At 37.7% G+C, this 27,593-nt stretch overlaps 1 protein-coding gene across 1 annotated transcript in view; it reads right to left on the minus strand.

Moving 5' to 3' along the window:
* The window catches only part of BNC2 (basonuclin zinc finger protein 2), a gene marked incomplete at its 5' end in the record, with an annotated part of 234,756 nt that overhangs the window by 105,319 nt on the left and 101,844 nt on the right, over positions 1–27,593 (minus strand). Inside the window, 1 exon segment of the mRNA XM_082012945.1 lies at positions 9,904–10,006. Coding sequence (XP_081869071.1) covers positions 9,904–10,006 — 103 coding nt within the window.

Raw genomic sequence — 27,593 nt, forward strand, 5'->3', positions numbered from 1 at the left:
CCACTTCAGTTTTAAATTTGGGCTCTGCAATAGTCCCACTCTAGATTTTCTTGCATGGTCTCTAGCCAGTTCTCTACCTTACCAAAGAGGGATACAGTTGGAGTGCATACACACATGCACATGAGAATACAGACTTTTATAAATATCATCATCTTTCCAGATTACTACATTTGTTCAAGGGTCAACAGGAAAAAAAAAAAAAAAAAAATTATGTAGTCTGTGTCCAGACAACAACAGGGAGCTTTCCAGATATTTTTTAAATCTACGTAACTGGGCTACTTTCTGCAGCAAAAGAAGCTGAAATTGGCAAACAGATTAAATACAGAGTAACAACATAAAAAGATTCCATACTACTGTTGCAACAACAGCATGTTGAGTATGGTAAAACAGGTACAGCATTATTAATGGCAATGTGGAGCACTGTAGTTTGCTGTTGATTTTAGTGTTTAGTATGAAAAGCTCCACATTTTCGGAGTTCAAGATTTTCTTCTTTTCCACCAACCACAGAAAAAGAAGTAACAAATTCTTTCAAGAACAGAAGGTAGCTTATGAACGACTAAAATGCTGGAGGGAGAGGCAAACTACTGCAGTCAGAAGAGGAGGTCTAAGCTAGCCTCCTTCAGGATGCAGACTTATAATACCACCTGTAACACGGCGTAACATGGTGCATTTTGTAGCGTGAAAAAATTGCTCCTCAAAAATATCACGCTTAGAAGGTGACTAAGGACAAGAAAACTTGCCAGTGTCTACTGAATGGCTCAAATATTTTCATGGTGTAGGAAATTACCCCATTCACCCCTGGCACAAGCGCCGAGAGCATGGGACATTAACATTTATATGGGTGGGTGAACATCTTGAGTCAGTCTGGGTATAAATTTGAGCTACAGCATGGCACCCTTTGATGATCTCCATTTCACTTCTGTCTTCATCCCTTTCACAATTTAATCCAGAGAGAAGAGAAATGTTCACTAAGATACCGTGGATTTCAAAAGATCATGGAAGGGGAGTAAGTAAAGCATATTCTGATTCATAGGCAAAACCAACGTTTCCTTCTGCCTTTTACCATATTTAAAAGCTAATAATGGAAACCATTTGCCAAATGGATTTAGTCTCTGACAGAGGGACACATATGTGATCTTCTAATTTACAGCTTGCATGTACAGATGTTCACACTTAGTAAAAGGATTCTTAATAGCATTTTAAAATTAAACATGTGTTGATAATAGGTGTTTCAAACCCAAACAACACAGCAACTAAACTGATAAATGTCTTCATGCCTCGCCATGCCTCATTCTCTAACAACATTTTTATAACAGATCAAAAAAAAAAAAAAAACCCAGCACTTCAAATTGCATGTACACAAAATAAATGTTATTAAAAAAAGTCGGAATGAAAACTTTCATTAATTTTTCCGTCTATGATCTGATTCCAAGTTGAAACATTTAGATTGCTACTAGGTTTATGTAGCCGAAAGCAGAACCACAGTTTGTTCACAGACGTTGCTTGCTGTCTGCAATTTTTTTATCCCTTCGCAAAACTTTGAACCCCATCCAGCTTTGACACACTGCCTCTTCAGTTAATAACTATCAAGTTTCCCCTTGTCTCCTGTCTACTTTTCTTTGAGGCAATTGCGCACTCAGCACCCCGAGATAATAACACACATCTATAAGATAAAAGCAATGGCATTAATGTAATTGTCTGCCTTTCTCTCTTTAGCCTAATCTTTTTTTTCCTTCAGTTTTGACTGCCTCTGTGACACCTGTTTTTGTCTCCTCTGATCCTACGACAGGTTTTCCGCTGACAAGGTTTTTGCCTGACAGAGATTCTGCCAGACAAGAACATAATAAAATATGAAGTACTGCTTGTCAGAGTTTCTGCCAATGCTCACATGAAGGAGGGGGGGCGGGGGGGGAAGGAAAGCCTCACTTTTTTTTTTAAAGGGGCCCTGTTCTGGTCGCTTTTGGCCTGTCAGGAAAACAGCCTCCCTGGCCAATTCCTGCAAGCCAAACAGGTGTTTTCTTTTATGTTTTCTTTCTAGACAAAAAACTTCTTCTTCGATAGTGGAAAACATGATTACAGAGGAAGAAAAAGAACAAAAGAAACCTAAAACGCTTTCTCCTAAAAATTAAGGTTAGACCTTATTCGGTGTAGTGGTACCGCATGAGCATGTTTTTAGCTCAGAATCAACTCCATAACTAACTAACTAACTAACTAACTAACTAACTAAATAAATAAAGTGGTAGCCTTTTTCTCCCTCTTCCTTGTTGATAGTAATATAAAGGAACAAGCTGTAAAGGACCTTCATTCTAAGTTTGCCAGAAAACGTCTGAGTGTCACGGTGCTGAATGCACCAACTGGCCTTCATTGTGCTGACCAGCCTCTCCGGAGATTTCCACCCTGCATTCTCAGTCCACGGGTCCAGGACCCCTACTAAAGCTCAGGCCTGGACCTTCATTCTCTACCTAAGGTACATCATAGGTGTGCCTGTCTGTAGTCCTGTCTTCTAGATGACTCTCAGCCCACTGTCAATGGACCCAGTTACCAGCACCTAGTTCTGTCTACCATGATCAAACCTTGAGGAACTGTGCCCATGGTGCAGGCACAGCCAGTGCTGGAAGTCCTCTTGACTCCTGGCTCAGATCTCAATTGTTGGGCAGCTCCACTTTTGCTGCTCCTTGACACATGGATTGACAGTGTTATTGCTGAAACCTACAGTTTATAATGGGAGCCACTAAATTAATATATCTCCTTCTATTACCTTGACTAGCCATTCATCTTCGAGCTTTCCTATCTCTTGTCTACAAAGCCAAATGCCTCCTTCCTGTCATCCATTAACACCCTCTTAAAAATATTCTCTCCCTTAATAATGGAGAGATAGGAGTTAATATGCATCTTAATGGTCCTAATACCATCTGGTTGACATACTACATACAGTAAGACAGGAGCACATTTGGGAGTCCTGGATTGTGGTCTGGATTTGGAGGACTTCCATCTTAATCCAAATGCACCTCAAATTCCACTAACTGTGATTCACAGATTCACAGAAAGTCTAGGTTGGAAAGGATTCCTGCAGATTGTCTGTTGCAGCCCTCTGTTGAAAGCAGGGCCTCAGATTAGGTTATCTCTGGCCCTGTCAAGTGGAGTCTTTGATATTTACAGTGGGGGAAATTCCACCACTTCTCCAGGCAACCTAGTCCATCTTTTATGCAGCCTTGAAAACTGTAATGAAAATGCAACAGGCAGTGCCCACCTGTTAACATCAGTCTGTTTAGACAGAGTACTGTGTTGTAGAGGCATTTCACAAAGGCAAGCCAAAGACCATTGTGGTGTTTCAGTCTAGGGTGTAACTCTGGTTCAAGCCCATGAAATGCTCTCCCACATGTGTTAACCACCTCAGTTTTCCCAGGAAAACCTGCTGTCCTAAACTTGCTAACAGCTGAAGATGTTCAGACCTGGTTCATACAGCTAGTTCTGCCATTCATAGACATCGATCTTTCCCATCCCAATTCATGTACTGTGACCATTTCACAAAGCTCCTGTTAAATATACTTCAGAAAAACTGACTGTAATCAATTAGAATATAATTAGAGAAGTCTTTGAGACTCATGTTATACATTTCTTCTTTTCTTTTTCTAAAGAAAAATCTTTTCTATTTCTAAAATCCAGATGGAAATGAGATAATAAAGTAACACTATTGTCTGCTAAATTAATCTGGGGCAAGCTTCCTCATAGTACTACAGCTCAAATTGAAATTCTTCCTAGTAGGTAAAAAAAAAATATGCTTTTTCCATTGAATTTCACATTTGCAAAACACAAAGCTGAGGTAAAGTTACCCATGGTATTATCGTTACTTTGCAACATCTGAAAGCAGTATGAATTTTTTATTCTTGCAGTCAAATCCCATTTTAACCTTATGAAGCTGTATGGAATGGAGTGGTAGGGTTTGTTTCATTTAGAGCTCTTTCAATTTGTGTTCTGCTTAACCTAGTGAACTCTAGTTAATTAAGATGTTCCTAAAAACAATTAAGCTTCTTGTAGGATCGTTAAGAAGATATAAAAATTTATGATGTAATAACATGTAATAAAATGATAAAGTGGTTAGCACATCACAGCAATTCGTGTGCAGCAGCATAGGTGTTAAAAGAGACACGCAGGCATTGTCACCTAAACATCCTAGAGAACTGTGGATGCATGTTGCAGATTTCCACCACTGCTGCCCCACAACTCCACTGGGGATTTGCAATCTCAGGTCCCACAGAAGTCATCTTGCTTAACTGGGAATCAAGAAGCGAGCATCAGACACTCTTTTGTTCCTATCTGAAGCTATGCCATGTAGTGAACTTCCTATCACCACACCTAAGGGGGCAAGATCAAGGGTTCAACTGACTACCTTTCCAAAAAGCTGCCTCTACTATGTCTGGAAAGAGGAATTCCAAGTGCTAATCAAAAAATCATTGTTTTTATTGCCTTTTCTCCATCTTGCACATAGTCAACTTTTTTCCTTACTGGATTCTCTCCTTAAGAAAAGAAGGCAAGACATCATTGTCCAAAGTATCTCCTAGCATTTTATCCTGTGGTATTGGGTGTGCTAAATGGGATGAAGCGTTCTCTGTAAAACGTAAATTCAATAACAATGGGCACCAAATAACAATATCTTGCACTTTTGAAATACCTGTAGTCTAAACCTCTCTGGTCATTTTATAGCTACTCAAGGGAGGTCATAGCTATAAAGTGGCCTTATATGTATTTTAGAGTTGCCAGTGTGTATCTGATGGTATTAATGCCAGTTCTCTGAGAGTACAAAGTGAGATTAGTAAACTAAAAGTTTTTCAGGCAATAAAGCGTTCACGGTGAGAAAGGTCTTCACTTTGAAATGTGAATATAGCCCAACCCAGAAAAAAAGGGCACCATGCTTCAGAATGCGCCATGGTCTGGTTAGAGCTTATCAGGCACTGGAGCAGTCCTTAGCTGACCACATCCAAGGGACATCATTGGCATATTCAAACCCAGGCCCATGAGCCAATAAAGTTGGGGAGAGGGAGAAAGGTCTAACCTCTTCCCGATTGTGTTTCAATGTCCTCAGGGTGGCCAGGAAGAAGAGAAAAAAGATTTTAATCTGAATGGATCCCTAGGGAAATCCAAGGAGGTGTGAGTGTGAACATATGTAAGGTTTAGCCCCAGGGAAAACCTTATTTGACACCTGAGGATATCAAATTTGCATGAGGACTAAACCCTTGGCCATATGGTTATGTAAGTATCAGATAAATACAAGGATGGAAAAGAAAGGCTTTTTGTTTGTTGTTGGGGCAACTAAGCTTATATCCTTTTAGTCACTTGTGTCTTATAAACCTCTGAAACAATATTATTTGTCTTGGATGCCCTAATGCTTGGATATTCTCATTTGCTTTTACCTCAGCTTGACTTGCATTAAGGGCGATCTCAGAGTAGCCCACAGCAGACACTACAACACATCATTCCTACCAATGTGGCAGGCTTTAAAACCAGTTACTGGGTCAGTGTACCCACAAGATAACATAGTGCATCTTCTCTGTGTTGCATTGGCCGCTTTGGGAATTGCTGCTGAATGGAAGCAAAAAGGGTTGGCATAGGCAGAAGGGGGGACTTAAAAAAGTGTTTACCAGTAGTGAATGTTAATTAGGTAAGGCTCCTGGAAGCAACTGAGTAATGAAAAATATGCCTTAGCCTTCGGGGTCAAAAGGAAGTTATAACAGATGGATTAAAATTATTTTTTCAGTAAAAGACAGGAAAAGCCAGGCTAGATCTAAAAGAGTTTTACTTTAAAAGTCATGAAGAGCTAGCCTTTGTTATCAATGAATTGCAGATAATTACTTTGCTAAAAATCCCTATGTAACTGAAAAAAATACATCTACAATGTTCTCAATTAATTTTAAAGCATTTTAAATGAATAAACTGAATAGAAAGAAACAAGTATGTTAGGTATGCTAAAATTGTGATTATTTTTTATAATTACAAGCAAACTCTAATAACAAGATTAAATTTCTCCTTTCCTTTTTTAGTATTTATTCTTTACTATCTCCATTTTTAAGTAAAGAACAACATGGCAGTTCTGCCAGCTTTTAGAGAGCGTCTAAGATCCATGACGTGGTTTCGTTTTGCTTTGTTAGAGATGATTTTTGACTTTGCAAACCTGGATTTCTTTCACTTACAGGTTTGGACTGAAACAAATATAGAAACCCTGTTGATTTTTATTTCAACATAGCACTCCTCTTCCTTCCCGCCTCAATCCCATGCAGCTCACATTTAAAATCTAAACCTTCTTCCTCGACCAAGTCCTTTCAGCAACTTCAGGATAAGGGGGAGATGCAATTTCTAAAATTTCCACATCATTCTTCTTTTTCTTTTCTTTATTTATTTACATTTGTCCTTCCTTTCTTTTGTTCTCACGTCATGTTTCTTTTACATGAAAATTTCATGAACTACCATTTAGAAATTCAGAAAACTCAACCATTCTGAATATCGAAGTCACAGTTATGTCATGCCTCTGACTTTATGACAGAGCATTCTCCATTTTCTAGTTGAGGTTCTTGTTTTCATTGTTAGTCTCATTTACAGCAAGCTAGTACCTGCATTATGTAAAATCTGGCAGCAGCAAACTTCTTTCATAAGGTGAAAGTGTAACCCACATGGCAAGTTTCTGAGCATGAGTGTTCAGGGTGGTAGCTTTTAAATTGAAAAAGAGTAATGGATTTGCCCTATGTGCTAAAACCTACTAGTTAATGTCATTTTCATTAAAACTGAAAAGACCTTTATCTCAAAGTGACTAGAGAAGAGGCCTGGACAAGTCTTGGACCAGAGGTAGGGCCATATGTGGCCTCATCATACCTCAGAGAGGTACTAAAGCCTACTTGAATAAAGAGCCCACCCCGGAGCGCTGACGACTGGCATGATGCAGATGAGAAGACATCAGATGACTAGAGGACTAAGGATCAGCTTTCTCTGAGCAAAAAAAAAGCAAGGAAGACAGCAAAAATATTTACAGGATACTTCAGTTCCTAAAGCAGATTGAACAGTGCGAAATTCAGCTAGTCCAAGAATGCACAGTATACCAAAAACATCTGAAAAACATGCTGCTGCACTATGAGTTTACCAGTGATCAGTTTGAAGGCAAGACAGAGAACTAGTATTTCTAACTTTCTGACTCTCTTTGAAACAGGGTGAGAATGATTTCAGACAAACTTAATAATATTTTTATACTGTGTTTTATTTTAATTTCTGCAAACTCCGAGATACTGAAACTAAAATAAATAGAATGAATGTAATAAATAATAGCTTTAGTCCACTATGACATATGTCACCTCAGCACACCTTGTTAGAGCAAAACGGTTTTGAAAGAGAGTAGATTGTATTTCCCATTGATACTGCATTGGGTCTTTTGATCTGTTGGACTAGGCATAATAAGAGTATTTCTGCTGGCAGTATAGTAGTTGTTATTCTGACATCAATGACAAGCATACGAGGCAAAATGCAAAGTCAATTAAATCAACATCTTTTAACTCTGGACTTGATAATTCTTTCCTCATAGGATAAGATACTTCTGCTAGGGGAATTGGGTGGTAAATAAAGTGAGTTTTTTTCATTATTTCCTATAAAGTTTGAGTAAGTTATTTTTGTACTAAAGCTAGTAAAATGTCATGACCATCTTCATAGTATAGTATGGTACTTTTAATATAACAAAAATATCAGAAGAATAAACCAATTCAAGTGCTCAAGAAAGTCTTAATTTTTTGTTGTCATCTTACTCCTACATTATTTAAATGCCACAAAACAGCAATTGCCTGTGTTAAACTAAATTATGGTTTAAAAAAAATCAACTATTAAGATTTTAATAAGATTTTATTTTTTACCATATGCACTATACAAAGTATCTTAACCATTTAACAAAAACAGAATGAAAAACATAAAACTGTTATCTGATTGCCTGCTTGAGGCGTAGGAAGTGTCTTATCCAATTTAAACCATTTCTTTTGTATTTTTGAAAATAAATCTCCACCCAAGCTGACGATATGAAAGCCAGGCTTCAGCTGAAAACAAAACAGTCTAGTTAACCAAATCCCTTAAAATATCCAAAGATTCACACCAGAAATAACCCGTTCTCCATTATGCACAGCAGTACTAGAGAATGCTGCTACGCTCTACGCAGCTTTTGGCTACAGCCTTAACAACACTGATGGTAGGATTACCACTGTAGCACAGGGGTGCAGGGTCAAAACTCGATAAATTGAACTTTTGCCAACAGAAACATTTATCTTGCCACAAAAGAACTCCTCTGATGTATCTGTTCATATATTGACAATCCTACTTTTGGCAACTCCAGACAGAAGAAATTGAACTTGCAGGAAACCTTTCCTTTCAAGATGTGTGCAGCTCGTTTTAGGTGAGCGAGGAGAAACATGAGAAAGACAATGGAAGCAGGAAAAAAAACAAACAGGCCAGCTAAGCGCAATAATACTGTGGTGGCTGTATGCCCTTTCCTTCTCACTCCAAGAATTCAAACATTTTAAATGGCAGTTATTAACATGAATTAACTCTGCACAGATTAGTCAAGTACAGCATGAGAAGACTGCAGTTCTAAGCTATTTTTGATCTGTTCAGTTAATTATGTTTCTAGGTTATCAGAACTGAATAAGTACTTCCTGTTGGAAACACCTATTCTTTGATAATTACATTCAGTAAAGCACTACATCATGTGTCAAGGAGCTGAGTTGAAATTCATTAATAAAAATCAGAAGAAAACCCTTTAATTAAAGCAGCAGGAAATACTATTTGTATTCAAGGAACAACTTGTGAAAGTACAGTGCTAATGGTTAAAGAAAATCACTTCTGAACTGCAATCTGATTCAGTCATTCCGAAATCCAGGCACTACAGTGCAATGAATTAATCAGTCTCCTGAATGCTGCCCTCAAAATCCTGGAAAACAACTAAGATCAAGAATTGAAGCAGATGCATCATAGTCTCCGGGAAGTAATTTATAAGCCTGTGCTTTGAGTATGTGTATGAAACATACATCTGACTTGTCTCACTCTGCTGTAAAATGTAAATACTCCAGATGAATGTACACAAAGTGTACTAAAAAAAATAAATCAGAGCATTCTTCACTTGGTGCAGTAGTAAAACAAACACTTTCTAGTAATATATAGTTTTCTGTTTGGAATGTTAAGCACTCAGGTCCAGGAGCAGGTGGTGTATCCCTGATCACCACATTCACCTTTCAATTTTCTGGATTTGTAAAACAGGGACATTTCTATTATATACACTGTGGTAATCTCAGATTACTGTCATGTATTCTGATTTTGAATTCAACCACCTCACAGGGAAGAATTTATCAGGAAAATCTGTTCACACTGATCTTCTAAGATGTACTGGTTAAAAAGAAAATGTGAGATGCCCATATGCCAGAATCTAAGTCCTAGACTCATAATTCTTCTTACTCAACAGGAGGACATCCTGGAAAAGAGCTAGACAAGTCTTCCCTATCTGTGGATCTGCAAACCCTCTGATGCTGATTCTACACAAAGCCTGAAGCATGCCTGAACTATAGAAATCTTGCGATGTTCAGCGATCCGTTCCAAGAAATGTGAATCTGTTTATATTGTGACTGAAGATATCTTTTTGGGAATTAAAAGGAGCGAAAATAAGATGTGTCGCTAGAAAATCTAATATATAATAAATCTGCAACCGGCTATCAGACTGGTGGTGTTAGGGTATTTCTAGGCAGGCTGTATATATTACTGTGTAGTGACACAGGTTGCTCTCCCTCTCTCTTTCTACTGCTGTCTTTATCACTCCAGCTCTTGGTATTCAAAGACACTATGAAAGATGGACAGAATAGAAAAGACAAGCCTGGAACAGACATTTCTTACCATGTGCTACCCAGCCATGTTTACACTGATCACAGGTTCTCAGGTTAATCTTCCCTGGCTGAAAACATTCACATGTGCAATTTACCAGTGTACAGCGGATGGCCTGAAAAAAGAAACAGAAAACACATTATTAGTGTCTGCCTGCCTCCTTGTACAAATCTGTTGTGAGGGCTAGAAGGGTACAGTAAAACCTAGCCTTCTAACATTCAAAGCATGCTCGATTCTTAAGTAGAGATTAATTTTCTTTCAAAAACATGTATCTGTATCCCTGAGCAATGACAACCAAAATGCTTATTCAGTAATAACACAGTCTGTTGTCCCATGGAGATGAATACATTCCTGAAATCTTTAAAAGAATTGCTCTATTTCCTTTAGGGAAAAAAAAAAAAGTAGGATGAGGATTCTGTAGGTGTTCCACACATTTCCTGGTTTTGCATCAAGTGCCCAAAGGAAAATGTCGCTAGTGATATCTTACCATAACAGCATATCAGCTTGATTAAAACCAAGAGTAAAATGAGGAAACAAAAACATACAAAAAGGAAAATTACAGATCTCTTTCCCTTTCCCCCATGATTTCCAAAGGTTATTCTCAAGTTTCCTTTTTGGGGTTCACATAAGATATAACTCTGCTACAGAAAGGAGTTATGGATTTGATGTATTCCCAAAACAAGATAAGATGATCAAGGAACAGGAATAGGACTGGTTCATAAAACATCCTGTAACTTTCCTTTGCATCCATCACTTTCTCCAATATCTAGGCATAACCCTTTACCTCTTAACATTCCCTATTAGTCAAACATATGTTTCACCGTTTTGCAAAAGATGAAACTATTTCAAAGCAGTGATGCGAAAACTCCAGTCTTATGCAGAGATCTAAAATTTGCTTAAATAATACACCTTATTAATAGCTCATCTCCCTTTTTAAAATCACTTTTAAAATTACACAGGTTTACTTTGACAGGGGCTAGCTACGTCCACAGAAAAGTGAATATAAATTGAATGAGACTTGTTTTAATGTGTAACAGACATATGTTTTTAAATATATAGACAATGACCTGTGCACTTCAAACTGCTACTAATAAATTTATGGCATGCATTTAGACTTAATTTGCATGGAGATTTCTGAGACAGAGAACCTTATTCTGATCATTCATAGATTAACAATCTACTGTAACTACCAGAGCTGCCAGGAAAAGATCTCTCTATAGATTTAGATGCAATCAATGATTACTTGGGGCCTAAGGCGGGGGAAGGGTGCATGGTACCTCTGGCCACTGAGATATGGAAGCATTATGAAGGCTCTTCCTTTTTCCAAACAATTAACATCCGCACACACACACACTCTCCCATACCAAAAAAGAATTACCTTAACTATACTTACTTAAAGAAAATTACATTCAACTTTACCTTGGCCAAGCTAAACTCCTTGGTTGCTGACAATGAAAAAGGTTCAGAGTTATTTTAAATGTTTTATCCCTTTACTTATCTGTATCAGACAGCAATTTAAAGCCATTTATAGCTCATGGATCCACTTAAAATTTGTATTTCTCCAACAAATTTCTGGTACAAGAGTCCTTTCTCCCTCCTATCTGTGCTTTTATTATTTTTAACTCTCAAAAACCTAGTGGGGAAAAAAATATCCTGCTCTACTATGCTTGACACTTCAGGGCCTCAGTTCCAATGTCACCTGTCCAATTACTCATTAGCTAGGTTATAAAACACTGCTGTATGTATACGTGATTAAAAGAATTAGTAATATGAAATATAAGGGTACCAAAGAAGTGCTGACCATGCAAGAATAATATATGTGTTTGTGGGTTATGCGAAAAAAATTCTCCTGAAAGGTCCTGTTTCATGTTCAATAGTTTATTGACTCAGTAATACATCAGGTCTCCACCAGTCAGTAATGGTGTTCTTTCTCTAATATGTTCATTAATTAATGAACTCAGTAATTAATTGTAGTGCAAGAAGAATGACTTACAAAATGCTATTCTTATTTTACCATAAAAGGTTTTCTCACATTCACCATGTTTTTTAAAGCTCTGCACCAATGTGACACACTTTTGTTGTATTTTATATTGTTTTGCCTTGTTCATGTGTCACTTACAGTATGTATAATAGGGGTAATATAGTGTATGTACATATACTAGATGAAACTGTGTCATTTGGTAGAGTTGCTTTATTAAGGCTCATCAGCATTTCCATTACAACCCTACCTATTATTGGCCTAGAGGTTAACAAGTTGCCTGTAAAAATTGGATTCAGCTTGAACCTGAAATACAATGTTTCAGCCTAAGAGTGCTGAATTTATTACACACATTCAAAAATGAGCCATTTAGCCATTATAAATTATAAGATGGAGGGAAAAAAGTTTAGAGATTTCATGTTTCTTTTTCTCTTCCCTGAGTTAAAGAGAGTCTTGATTGTGTAAAGTTTTGAAGGAGATTAACTAATTAATAAGATTACTATCTTTTATACATACTCCCCAAAAATTCATGAAAAATTTTCAGAAATGTGAAAATGTCAGCTTGTTCCTCAAGTAACTAAATCTCAAAAGTCTTCAGAAAGAGCTATGCATTTTTATAAAGTAATACAGATTGGCATGAGAAACTCAAAACATAAGTAGCATGGCCAAAACATTCAGCTTGGCCTTACTTGGCCACTTTTTTCTGCAGGTTCTAATCTGGTTTCAGCAGTTTCCCATCCCATCACTAAGAATCCTATACATACTTCTGAGTGATGAAGATAACCCTTCAAGCTGCAAGATGCTCACTTGGGACTGGAAAAATTAATATTCTAATTCACATTCTAGCATGATCTTGGTCCAGTTTGTTAGCCTCATGCCTACATTCCCTAAGCAATAACCAGACACAATGATAGTATAGTGTTATCAGGCTAAATGCAACATAAATTGTGAGGCACTCTATAGTGACGGAGGCTATTGAAAATCTCAAGTAGAATTGATTCTTTATTTCAAAGATGCATTTTTCACTTTACTCAGTTAATCCAGAATCACTGTAAATACCTCAGATCACTACAATAACCAACATGAAACCAGCATAACTTGGTGGAGGAGGATTCAAGATGCCAGGAATAGTGTGTGTCCCTACACACACAGATGGAATATTAACGTTCATTAACACAAAAGAAAGCATTGTCTTTAAAGACCTTCACAATGCAACCAACATATGCACTGAGCCTTGCAAGGACGGGCATCTGAATTATTAACAGTATCTTTCAACTGGTTTTCAATAGCATTTACCTTAGGCATACAAGGTACTGACAGTTTGTTCAGGAGGCTCAGGAATGACCCAGAACAGCAATAAGAGATGGATGTGGCGTAGATTCACCTAAGAATACAAAGCTTTAATGCAGCCCCTTCATTCCCCAGTGGCAGCATTTTAAGAGGGGATAAAAGTACAGTAGCTGGTATGCTCGCAGGCAGCAGCGTGGATTGGTATAACTGTGCTTGGACATCTGTTACTGCTTAATTTGAAAGAGGTGGGGAGTAGGGATAATAAAAAGATCCTGGGTGAGTTTGCAGCAGCTAAATATCGTAGCTATTGTTCAAACCTGCTAAAAAGTAGATATAAAAATCCAACAGTGTAGCAATGCTAAACTTTTGCCAGAAAATGCTTCTGAAAGAGTACTGCTAGGCATTCCAGAAGTCATAGACTGTAATTCTGCCTTGACAACATATTGCTAAAAAGTTTATGTATTGGGACTCTGTGTACTACGCTATGTTGTAGGGAAAGAAACAGAAATTTTTCCTAAGGTTTTCCTCAGCAACTCTTCCAAGAAAGCCAGAAAGAAAACAAGAGCAAAGGAAAAGAAACCAATGACCTTTCATAGTGAGAGGAACAGTAAAATCAGCAGATACAGGCCCCCCCTGTACCAGCTGATAGGCAACCGTGTATTTAGATGAGAATTTGCAGGTTAAGGCCCTTAAGTTAGCAACAAAACATGCGTTTTCTACAGCTTCTTGAAAAGTGCCATTATGTTCTACCAAGTCAATGGTCTTCAGAGAACAGGAGTTCTCAGACAGTTTTATACATCGCTTCCACTGAGCTCCTAACATAATACGCCTTGCATTTCTACCAAATTACAGTGGCGCTTGAGGACATGTGGAGGAAATGGACGGGGTTTCAGTAGAATCATTTGAAATAGTTGACATAGCTGATTCCTTAAATCCTAAAGCAATGCTATTAAGGTTTAACACAAGGTAATACAACACACATATACAAGAATAAATTAATGGTTTTATAATTGACACAGAAACATTCAGAAATATCTTGCTGCTTTCTTTGAGATGTTCTTCCTGTAGAGTGTAATGCAGAAAGAAGGGAACTTTGCCTAGTGTTAAAGCATGTGGTCTAGTACACCTCTGAGTAAGTTTGTACAGCTAACATTAAAAGATGTTAGACCTGACATCTGTGGGTTTCCCTCAGACCAAGGATATTCATTTAACATAGTTTGGGTGATTTAATTATATCTAACAAGTAAATATTATTCATATATTAATAGGAACAGCCTATAGCAGTAATGGAAAATCAATCTGTCTGGCTGTTTTGCAGAGCTTCCAAGAGATAAGAAGCAATAACCTACCATGAAAGGGATCACAGTGTGGGAGAAGGAGAAGAACACATAAAGAAGAGATATGATTCCTCCTGGGGAGTTCTTACAAGTGACCACAAAAGATGGAGGCAGTTTAAAATGATGCAGCATTCTGGAGAGATAGGTAAGTTTTGCAACTTCCTTTATCCTAAATTTTAATAGCAGATCTAAGAAAAATTCTTAATGTAACTTGTGATGAGGCTCCAAGAGTCCTGTGAGGTTAAGCAGTATCTTACTGAAGTCTCAGCTATGACCTTCCATACAGTAAGCAGCGTTTAACAGATCCTTGCTCTTAATGTCCTTGCCTCATCTCTCTCATGCACAAAAAGGTATTTAAGAAATGTCTCTTATCAAGCCATCTATGATATAAGGAATCTGTGCAACTGAATACATAACGGCGTCAACTATACTCACTCTCTTTGCACGGAAGTTCCATCTACCTGTCTAAAGCACGTACCATACGTTTATCTTATGGAGCTCACACAATCTAAATCCACTGTTACCAACCAGGAGCACAAGGCTTGATGATTTGATCCAGCGTTTGTGAAATCTTTCTAGTGAGAGTTCAAACCAGCAAACTGGTGCATAAGGGCAGTTCCTTACAGCTGCAATAACATCAGTAAGACTCTACACAAGTATGTACTCTGCTCTAATGTGTTCCTTAGTAACGAAGCCAGGGTTTTTAAACACACACATATACACACAGGTATACTTAAAAATAAGATTTTGCATAATGTGGTAATTTACAAGTTCTACGCATTTTAGTAATAAGGGCAAGAACTTTCCATATTTAATTGACAGAATAAATGATCTTGTTTATGATTTTAAAAACAATAAAAGTGCTGATGGTGTATGTCAATAAATGAAATATTTGGGTGAAATGATGGGAAGTATTGGAAAAGTAAATGCAAAAAGCATTTTTTGCAGCTTATCTCACAACTTTAAGAAAAACCCAAACACAATATGTCAAATAGAGCCTTTTCTTTCCACTGTCAAACAGTTTCAATTCTATATTATAAACACTCAATACCTAATTTTGAACTAGTATTTTAGTGAAAGCAAGTAACACTGTCATTGGGAGAATAATTTAAAGACATACAGTAGCTCGTCTTGAGACATGATGGCACATCAAAACAATTGTTCAAAGTTAACGAGCAAGAGGTTAATGAGGAACACTGAGATCCACTCTTCTGTTGCTGTATGTTGACTCATGACAAGAAAAGATATGAAGCAGCAGACAACAGGTAAGTCCTGCAAGTATTCCAACATTGTTTTAATGGAAAGTCTTCTCTGCCATTAATTTTTCCTTACTGTTTCTTGGTTATAAAGTGAAGAAGATAAAATCAGTTTATATAAATCAACACTACTGCTCAGTGCAGGATTGTACCATACTACAGTTTTAGGCTGTAGGGTTTTTTTTCTTTTTTAGAGCACATATTACATGCTTTGTAAACATCTCTTAGAAAATATGTCACTTCTCTACTATTTCAGGAATTCCAATAAATTTCTTTCTCTCTTGTCAATATAAGCATAAATTCTGCTGTGTAAACGGCAAAATGTTCCCAGTGAAATGATATGCGATCTTTATGAGCTGGCAAATCAGGAGCACAACAGTTTGTTTTAAATTAACACCAAAAGGAGGATCATTTGCATACTGACATTTAGGAAATGCACAATGTGACCTGCCTATAGTAAGCTTGGTATTATAGGGAATTGTCATGGTTTAACCCCAGCCGGCAATGAAGCATCACCCAGCCACTCTCTCACTCCTCCCTGGTGGGATGAGAGAGAGAATCGGAATGGTAAAAGTAAGAAAACTCATGGGTTTTATAAAGACAGTTTAATAGGTAAAGCAAAAGCCACGCAGACAAGCAAAGCAAAACAAGGGATTCATTCACCACTTCCCATGGGCAGGCAGGGGTTCAGCCATCTCCAGGGAAGCAGGGCTTCACTGCGCATTAATGGTGACTTGGGAAGACGAACGCCACCACTCTTACTGTGTGCCCCCCCTTCTTCTTTCCCCAGCTTTTATTGCTGAGCATGTTGTCATATGGTCTGGAATGTCCCTTTGGTCAGTTGGGATCAGCTGTCCCTGCTGTTTCCCTGCCCAACTTGTTGTGCACCCCCAGATGACTCGCTGGGGGAGCAGTGTGAGAAACAGAGAAGGCCTTAATGCTGTGCAAGCACTGCTCAGCAATAATTAAAACATTGGTGTGTTATGAACGTTGTTTTCAGCACAAATCCAAAACATAGCACCACGCCAACTACTGTGACGAAAATTAACTCTATCCCAGCCAAAACTAGCACAGGAATTTTTCGCAATTTATAGACAGCCATACTACTCAAAGTGTTCAAGGCCAGGTTGCACGGGACTTTGAGCAACCTGGTCTAGTGGAAGGCGTTCTTGCCCATAGCAGAGGGGTTGGAACTAGATGATCTTTAAGGTCCCTTCCAACCCAAACCATTCTATGATTCTATGATACCTAAGTGAGGAGATCACCAAGGATTGGATATGGGCAATAAAAAATATGCAGCTCTTCAACTTTGAGCTAGACTTTAGGACAACCTTTTGTGTTTGAAACCACAAACTTGTGTCCTTATTGAATTGTTCACATATTTGACAAGACTTAGAAAAAAACTACAGACGTTGTGGGCCACCAGATACATTTCTAATCATTGTTGGCAGATAATTGTACCTAAAATGTTAGGCAGCAATCACTAAAAGTCAGAGCTTGGGTACACTTCACTTATCATTTAAGTCTGTGAGCATAAATAAAAAAGAAAATTTGTTTTTCAAGAACAAAAATGGCCCAGTCTGCCCCTGCTCCCCTCCCTCCCTTTGCAGTTGTCTACAGCATCTCTCTGTGCTTCAGAATGTTTAATTGCTGAACCCATACTCATTTGGATTACAGAAAAATCACAGTGCATGAGATTGTAAAGTTCATTTCAAATTAAAGCATTCCTTCCGAAGGAAACACACAGAAAAAAGGAGAAAAAAATCTCCAATAAAATTAGAAAAGCCAGATAGATAGAAATCACCACACCTTTCCGAAGTTAATTTCAAAAGTATATTTTCAATTCTAAGAAAGAAGAAAAACTGGGGTGGAAGTGCTTGCTGTACTTTCTACAGAATGAAGTAGAAGTACATGCAGAAGTATTTCTGTCTCTGCAGAGAGATGGAATGTCTCCATCATGTAATTCTCGTACAAAAATGGCAATTTTTGAACTCACCTACAAGTTTTATATGGGTATTTCTGCAGCCAACACACTGGACAGAAAGACTACCTTGATTCTGATCCTGGGTCTGCCACTCCCACAGACGCACTGCATGGCACTGGTTCAGTCACTTAACCACTCTATTTCTAACTGCCCAGTCTGTAAAAAACAGGTAATGATATTATGTACCATTTTCAGAGATGAGACTAACGAACTGCTCACGCAGCATGGTGAAGTATGAGGACAGAAGGTAAGGCAGAAGCATGAAGCATTACTATCTCTTCTGATAGCACAAAAATTTTAACAGACTTTTTTAAATTAAACAACTTTAGGTTGGTTTGTCATTGGTAAAGGAATAATTTTAAACACAGGAATCACCTAGAGAAAATAACCTTAATTGATGAAGTTTTTTAAAGATGATGATTTTTAACTTCAATATCTATAGCCTAACAATGCACTGCCCAGATCAAAAAACAGTAAGGGAGAATACACTTTGCATTTGAATGGTCTTAAGTATCCATGCAGTGCAATGAGGTTTCTGCTCTCTCCCCCATTCACAGATACCCAAATATCTTCTGAGTTGTTCTTCTGAGTTCATTTTATTATCAATTTCACATCACACTATATTAGTATTGTTATTAGTATTTATTTTCAGTAATACAATTTGAAAGGTACTAACATCGTTATATTTCTCTGTGGCATTCAAGAAAACAGTTACTAATGCAATATGAAGGGAAAGATGCTAACGAGAGAAAGCTGTTAATAGGATAAAACAGCTTTTCCTGGAATAAGAACAACCTAGCCTTTAAGCATTTCAGAAAACCATTTTCAACTCTTCTTGAGAAAGAGCTGGTGAATGAATGGGGAATAAGAAGAGAAGAAAAAAGAATAAAATGTCATTTTTAATGTTGCATTTATGTTAGGAGTCACTCTTCAGATCTACTTTAGATACTTTCAAAGGTGGAAACCTGTGTGAAGGAATGCTACCTAGACTTTTCTAGAGAAAACAAATATAACACAGAATAGCTTTGTTATTTTCCCGGAACTTTCTGTAGGCCATGTTCATCCTGATTCCACACACTCCACTCACAGTGCTGCCAACAGGATATTCTACAAAGACTGTAGGTACAGTATCACCCTATTTTTCTATACCATGTAAAACTAGCCTGAGGTTCCCAGGCATCAAAGGCAAAATTGTTTGCACTGAAAAAATTAAGACTGACAAGTGCTGCTTTGCTTAAAATTTGAAGAAAAACACATGGTTGATTTAAGAATGAGATTCCCTGTGCCTGAGAGCATGTTAGCAAATGCAGACTTTGTTCTTATAGATGAAAACCAGATTCACGTTATGAGACCAACACTGTCAGTCACTGGAGTTCAGCCACACACTTTGTCAAGGCAACACCCAGTGCCGAATAGGTACCCAACAAGACTGATGGACACACCTGGAAAAAGCCTCACATATCCTCTTGTATCCCTCTAGAATGTTAATTCTAGAGATTAACTTTGCTAGCTCCACCCAGCTCCTCACCTCAAGTAAGCACAACTATGGTCTCCTTTAGAGAGCACAGGAGGCAAGTTGCTTCCACTGGTTTTACTGCCCTGCCTACCCTGGACCAATCATTCCCTGTTTCTGAACTGAATGGTTTACTATTTCTACACCATCCTTGCACTCAACATTATTGCTTTTATACTAAAAAAGAAAAACATTCTCCAAACTGAAAAAATTTATTTAGCCATCGCTAATAAAAGTACAACCGTTTTTCTTTCTATAAACCTTACTGACACCTCTGTAGGGGGGGGAAAAAAAATCTCTGCTGGCAACTACATAAGATAAAGTATACCAGGATCCCCATACTGTGGTATCAGACTTGCTATTCACTACAGACTTCCATTTCCTTACAACAAATGTTTTTAGAAGAAAGTATGTAAAGCAATAACTTTTGAAACTTGTGATGCAAAAATTAAAACGAAATAAAGCACACCCCAAATGGGAATTTTTCCTGTGGTATCTTAAAAAAGACATTGAGCCTGCAAATGTAGCATGCATGTGGAACAAAATAATCAACACAATGGGTCAGTAATCCACAAAAGACAACAATTATGAATGGTTCAAAAGAATGTTTTAAACTTATTAAATCAAATATTTATTCTTCAAGTATTGTGTCTACAAAAATTGATCAGAATATGAGAATGTTTAAGTCTTAAAGGTCAACAGATAAATAACTCATGTTCTCAAGCCTAGTTTTGTTGGGTCTCGTCCAGTCTGTCCAGTAAAAAATACAAGTGAAAACATGTAAATATGCAAAAATACCACCTTTAACAGATAAATAAGAAATCTTATAAGAAAAATGTAGATGTCCACATAAGATTTTGTTGGCAAAATCAGTAGTTAGATTTTTTTGGTTTCCACCTTCTTCTGCTCTGTCGAAAGAATAAGCAAAAGCTGATTTAAACAAAGTAAAATGCAGCAGGACTCCTGGAATAGCTATTCCTTTCTGTCCATTTATCCAGGAATTCTCCTTTAAAGATATCACAAACACATTTTTTATTGTTTAATCTGCTCTTCAGGAAGACTTCACTTTTCAAGCTTTTCTTTACTTTCTCAGATGTTACTGCTTTCTGGATTCTAAAGGATGGGCTTTCAATTTGGCCAAAAAAATACATGGACTTAGACTGCACTGTACTGCATTTTAGCCTGTGAAGATAAATGTGAGTTCTATAAAAGTTACATGACAAAGTTCTAATGAAGGATTTTATTTTTCCTAAAATAAGTGCAATAAATTAAAATTTATTAGAAGAGTTTGATTATTTTCTAAAAAGAAAATAATCTTTTCTATCTCATTAACATACTGTACTGTGTACCATGTTTTTAAGTTTTAACCTAAAGCAGTAACTTCTTATTTAAATTAGATATTCAGTCCTGCACTGTTCCTTCAGTGGCCAACTCTGTCAGACACAAAACTGTCCCTGTAAGCAAGTAAGAACAAGCAGACCACACAACCTTTCCCTGCGCACACCCCTCCCCAAAAGCCAGATTAACAGGTGAAAATTTTTCTCTTCATTAGATAATGTTGTTCACTAAACACATATTTCTTTTATTCATGTATCTTTTAAACTTTGCTCCCTCAACACTTCCCAAAAACAAAGACGTGGAATTTTTGCACAAAGGTTTTAACGTATACCCTATCCCTTCAGGTTATGTATTAGACAGAAAAATTCCAGTAAGTGTGAAATAGATAAAATGTTTTTTCCTTGGCCAGAATGGAGTATGATTATATATATAACCACTTATTAAGAGAGAGAGAGAGAAAGAAAGAAAGAAAAGAGAAAAAAATGGGGAAAAAAAATGTTATTGGTTTTCTCAGAAGGATTTTCTTTTATACATAGCTTTATCCTATAATTTTGTCCCTGTTGGGCACACTGCCTAAATTTAAACACAAACAGTCAAGCAATGAAGAAACATTACCACATTTACTGTGAACAAAAACTCCCAGTTGTACAGTGAAATTTTAATACATTTCAACTTATCTCTTTTACTAATGGGGAGAGTACAAACCCTGCAGGAATTCGCTCTGCAAACTGGTAATTACAGTAGACTCACTTTTTTATAATGCATATGTATAGTCAGACACAAGAACCATAGCTGCCCTTTTGATGTAGGTTACAATAGGAATGTTTAAAAAAATTATGAAAATCTACAGCAATTCTAAAGGAATGCATTATTTCATGGGAAGTTGTCCTTTAGCTATACTCAAGAACACAAATATACATAATACAATATACATATATTTATTTGCTTTTATAAACTGAAGCACAAGCTTTATCAGCTTGTTCTTTTTATTCAAGTGGTTTGTTTTTTTCCCAGTGTACAGTATAAACCTGCCCCTACTGGTACAAAGCTGGAGTTTCCATCCTACAATGTCATGTATTAGCTCAGAAAAAGATTTTTGTTCTCCCAGGCCTCTTCCTCTGCACAACCTTCAAATTTAAATAGTTTTGATCTTCAAATTTACGTCTCATTAAATCATTATAACACATATTTAAAAGCACTGTTTCAATTGCATAGATTTACAACATACAATGTCCAACTCAGCTAAGATAGGACATGCTGTGTCTGGCAGAACATGTTTGAAGTGTACACAAAGACAGATTTAATTTAATCCAAGGGGGGGTGTGAAATCAAAGTAAGATCTACTGCCATCATCACACATAGGGACAATATTTATCTTTAATATAATCATAACAAGACAGAGTTATATGTTAACTAAAAAAAGAACTAAGTACAAGACAAAGAAGGGCCTGCAAAACAAAACAAAACAAAACAAAACGTATTTCCAGGTCTTTTATGGTCTACACTGTGGTTTTTTCAATGCCTATCCACCACACCACTTGACTCTGCAAATACTTGCATGCTCATTGTTTAGATATACTCATAGCCATACTATGTCTTTAAAGATAGAAAAAATAATTCTCACACAATTCAATAAATAAATAACTGCATCCTCTAAGCACAACACACAAAAAATCATACCAGCATTCCAGTTTCTGAAGTTCCTGTAAACAGGCACATCTTGAAAATTGCCAGAAGAGCAAGCCATATATTTAGCAATTAATTTTAAAACTGATTTGTCAATATAGTTTACACCTACCTAGCACCTCTTTGAATCAAATGCTGTATATTCACCAGTTTGCAACACCCAGCTTGGTAGAAACAAAATCTGCCTGTCTCTGTTACCAGCTCTTGTTTGGCATGTTGGTTGGAGAACAATATGAAACATTTACAAGTTTCCCTTACTATGGAATAGCATCACAGCTCAAAACAGCCACAGTTAAAGTCACCAGACCCCCAGCCCTCATTCTCCAAGCACAAAAAGTTGATATTTTGAGGAAACGGTGTAAATCAAAGTGTCAATGATTACTCACCATCACCAATGGGGAATCAATGGCAGAATGAGAACTGTAAAAACAGTGATGGGGAAGTCCTCTCTTGTAAAACCTTGAGATGTGCTTCCCATGGAGGCATTATTAGAACCCTTGAAATTTTACGTGGGTTGAAAATTTTCATTTCCCTCATGGCTGGGCACTAGCTCTCTCACAGATGTAACTCTCTTCTCCAGAGAATTGCTGCTTTTAGCAATTAAATTATTCTTTCATCAAAAAGTGAGTTGTTAATGACTGTTGGAATCACTTCTTCACTTTTTTTTTTTTTTAAATAAACCCAGTCTTGACTAAATTTGAAGAGACGACTTCTCATTCACAGTTAAAGGTACGATATGAGCATTAGTCTGAGGAAGGGTGCTACACTAGGGTTACTAACAAAAGGCATTGCACTTAATGCATGTATGTGTGGTAAGTATCTTACTCATTCTTATGAGAAAGTGAAATCTACACAGTGCTAGAAGGAAAGAGAGTGAGAAATATGTGTGCCAGCAGGTCTACAAGTCTAAACAATCCTCACAGCAACAAAATTCATTTTCACAGAATAGAAGATAAATGCTGTATCACTTATGGCTCTGGCTGATGCAATACTTAGGATGTGCTTTAGTCAGCAAGTCTCTGTTGAAAGCATACGGGAGGTAACACAAACTCATCCTCTGAAATTACCTTCACCACTGTGCATCACAATTAAGGTAACAACCTTGTCACAGTGGTTTCCGTCTGTCTCAGAGTGGGCACGGATATGCAATAGCTGAGTCTGGATTTCCCAATGCATATGCTGTGCTAAAACTTCACTGAATTTCTAGATTTCAGAACCAGCGTGGGGACAAACAAGATAAAATATATCCCAGACTAAGACTCTTCTTGGATAGAAGGCACCAGATCTAGCCACATTTCCAAACAGGAGAAACAATATCTTTGCAATAAATATGCAGCAACGGGGCTTAAGTTACTACTTTCATTTAATTCCCAAGGATTTACAGGAAAAGAAACTCCAATCAACCTGGAAGAGAAACTTCTCCCTTTTACATATTGTCACATGCAAAAGTGAACAATGCCTATTTTTAACTATTTTTAATTAAAAACATTATGATCCTAAAATCAGTTGTACTAAATGGGTGTAAAAAGATTGTATGTGAGACATTTGGGTATAAAGGCTTTATCTAACAAAACCATTCTAGATCATTGACAGTGATCCTCATTACATATTTCTTGACACTTCCCAATTTTTAGTGTTCGTTTCAATTTGGGACTCAGTTTGGAAAGTGTACAGGACCTCCAGTACATGCACAGGTTCTGTGGATCTTGATGCCAAGTAACTTTCTTATTCTTTATTACTTATTTTTATAACATTATGTGTAACATTTCTTCACACATGGGCAGAAAATAAAGAAAACTAATCAGAACCCAAGTGGCTGTGGTTTAAGGAGATAGTCCTCAGTGTGACCTGAGACAACATAATCTAAGTCGCTGACAGTGAAGCTAGAATAGATTTTATGCTGGCTGTATACCTCCATGCTGAATGCATGTGCTACTTTTACAAACAATTAATGTTAATACAAAACCTAAAAGTAAAGAAGTCCAGTGGCTTGCAATGCATGCCTCAAACCTTGTTTTGAGATGCTGACGTTTTAAAATGATTTCTACTTGAAGTGAGAATGGATAACCTCAAACTGAGGGATGCAGAAGTACTTCAAAACCTGTAGAGTCCAGCTGAGTACCGTGCTTGCTGGGATGACAGCGATGTTCCCACTGTCCTTCCTTCCCAAGAGTTTAGACACGAGAACTATGACTATCACAGCCACTCCTTCTTTGCTGTTTATTTGTTTAACTGATGGCTGCCTGAAAATTTTGTACCTCGTTTAAGTATAAGAAGCTGTAAGCAAGAAAATAATTTTTAAGCACAATACTGGAGAGAAGACCAACAAAGTGTAGGAAGCTTACCGCACAGTAGCATTGCTTTTTACATGTGTCACCAGTCCTGTAAATACCATTGCCTCCTGTGCTATACCTGCATATTTGTTGCTGTTAGGTATGAAATGTTCAGTGCAGCTATCATTTCTAGAGGTTTACACAATGTGCAGTCATTTGTACAATGACCTGAGATTAAGACTTCCACGTAATCAAATTGTTGGCTGTTTATACATTTGTGCTGGACTGTAGCCAGCCTGTCACCACAGTTTCTGTCACAGGAACTCACTCCTGAGCCACAAATTTAAAGCAGGTAGTCAAGAGATGCTGTATGTCTTTTTTCTGACCGTATGAATTTAGTACTATTGTCTTGCATACTTCACAGCAATTGTAGCTGAAGTGGGCCAAATGACTAACAAATTGTTTTGAAAGATCTACATGCCCTCTTCTGGTTTTGCATTTAGGGGCGGGGGGATCCATTCAGAAATGATATTCATATAGACAAACAGAAACTCTTGCATTTAAACACAGAATCAGTTTTTCTCCTAATCTCTTATCTTATAATAGCTTCTCTTGATCTACATGTATTTATTTAAAATCAGTCAAGGAGAACTCAGATGCTAGCCTGCACCCAAGGGAAAACCAGCAGCCTAATAACACTATTTTGTTTTGTTTTGATTTTCCATTGCTTTTGGTTTTATTCAGTGACAGGAGCACTCACCGGTCTGACTTTGATAATATCCACTTCCCTCACAGTACTAGGTGAATTTATACCTTTAAATGCATGCTAAAATACTACCTCTGGACCCTGAAGTCTTGTTTAGCCACAGATCTAAGACAGATTACGCAATGGTAGTTACAGTTTTGCTGCAACAACCTGTTCTTGTAACTTAGAGCTGGAATATGGGAAGTAATACTCCCAGTGCACTTAGACTTTCAGTACTCTGCAGAAAGTGCAGCAAAATCACTAATTCCACACTAACTAATGTTGATTTGCCAGTGTTCAGCACCTTTAAAAACCAAGCAACACACATCCTCATAGACAGAGAAGTCAGCTGAATGCATTTAGAGTATTCTCAGCTTCTTCCCTGAGGTCTCTCCCAACTTTATCTAGAGGAATACCATATTCAGTGTATGGTTAAAATTTCTTTCATTTTGCCTTCTGCCAAACTGGTGTTAGATCGCACTAAGCCTAGCATTGGCTGTAGTAATCCTGCTGCTACACAGTACATGAAGTGCTAAGGACGGGCCCTGCAAACAGGAATGCTCTCACTCCCCATGCAAGGACCGGTCTGCAGGCTCTAATCCAGCATGTATACTTACGTGTACGTGCTGTGCTTCTGCTAAGCCCTGTATTTATTCCTGTCATAGCACTCAGCAGTTTATTACAGGACAAAACTTACTTGGTCACCGTTTAATATGTAAATGTTTTGCAGCAAACACATATACTGTGCACATTTGTGGAAAAAGCAGACCTTTCTACTAGGCTGGTAGAAAGTGAAACGGCTCGGTGTGTGCAAAACACTGGCCCAGAGCCTCTTCCCATTGCAATCAATAGGAGTGTTGTCCTGTTGCGCTGAAGGCAGAATGAGCCTGTCATAGTTTTTTTTAACAGCTTTATGAAAAACAGCCTAACACAGCAACCTGAAAGTCTGTCAGTAACAATCTCCCTTCCCCCAAGTAATAAAATTGAGAGGATTATTATATGGGGATGCAGTTTCTAAACTGTATCTGCTGTCTAACATACTTCAAATGTATCAGCCCAAGAGACTGAAGTGCAAAGCTATCAGCCTAACTATCTAACAGATGGGATCAAATTCCACTCTCAGTTTACATTTTGATTCTCTTATGTCAGTAGGACTGCACAAGCACACTTAAACCTGTGGTAATCATAGCAGGTATCAATGGTACTCCTTATACACAGGCATCGCTATAGCTGCTCCTCGGTGTCCTTCCTCCCCAGACAAATTCAGCAGCATCTCTGATGAGAGCTCCCAGGCAGGCTCTTTCTGCCACCCTCACCGTTGCAAACGCCGTTCCCTGAAGCCCCTGTTTTCATCTACCTCCACATCCACGCATGTCATCAGCAGCTGCACAGTAAATGCCTGTCTGTCTGCAGGAAAAGTTAAATCAGCATATTCAGCCCGTAACTGCAGTCTTTTTCTCCTGTGGGACAAAGGCACAGGCCAGATGGAATGGGTTCCTCCGTCTAGACCTCAGGGCCCACGTGATGGACAACACTACCATAAAATAAGCATGCACATACAGAGAGAACTAAATTCAGCTCCAAGAAACTCATGTGTCACCTCATTACGGCCAGCAGATTTCCATGATGAAAAGTTCAAGTCACGATGAGACAAATGGGAGACTTTCCTGTCATTTTTGTGAGAGAGGTCATAATTAAAAGCATCATTTAGCCTAGCACAAATTAGTGATGTGTAAAACCGAGATGCAACCACAAGCACAAACTCTTTCTCCACTCTGCTTACCACCTAATCCTCTTCGGTGTGAAAACTGGTCTGGAAATTGCATAAAAGCCGCCCTTCTGGTGAGATTTCCAGAGTTTTCGGGTAACAACTCTGCCAGACACACCACAAAACCAGACTCTGTTACAGTATGTTGATAAGTCTATTTCTACTCCTAGGAAAAGCCAGATGGTGCAGAGGTGTGTGATAGTAATGTCTAAAACCAAAAAATTTTAAAACCCCATAATAGTTGTGGTTAGTTTGAGTTTAAGGATCAAATTCAGGTCAGTTCCACTTTATCCAGACTGATTCACTTCTCCCTATTATTATTTGATTGCCGACAATGTGCTTGCTGCTGTGAAATCCTCAAAAAGGAGTTTGACTTCAGGAGTTTAAATGCAGACACAGAGGAACAAGATGTACCAAGTAGCTAAGAAGGGAGTCAAATGGACATTCTTTATCAATTCATCTAAATTGAATTGAACACTTTGAACTGCACACTGGCTCTTGGTATTTCAAAAAGCAGTATTTACATGAAGAAAG

This window comes from Phaethon aethereus (assembly GCF_964289735.1).
Source record: "Phaethon aethereus genome assembly, chromosome: Z".
NCBI classification, from domain to species: Eukaryota; Metazoa; Chordata; class Aves; order Phaethontiformes; family Phaethontidae; genus Phaethon; species Phaethon aethereus.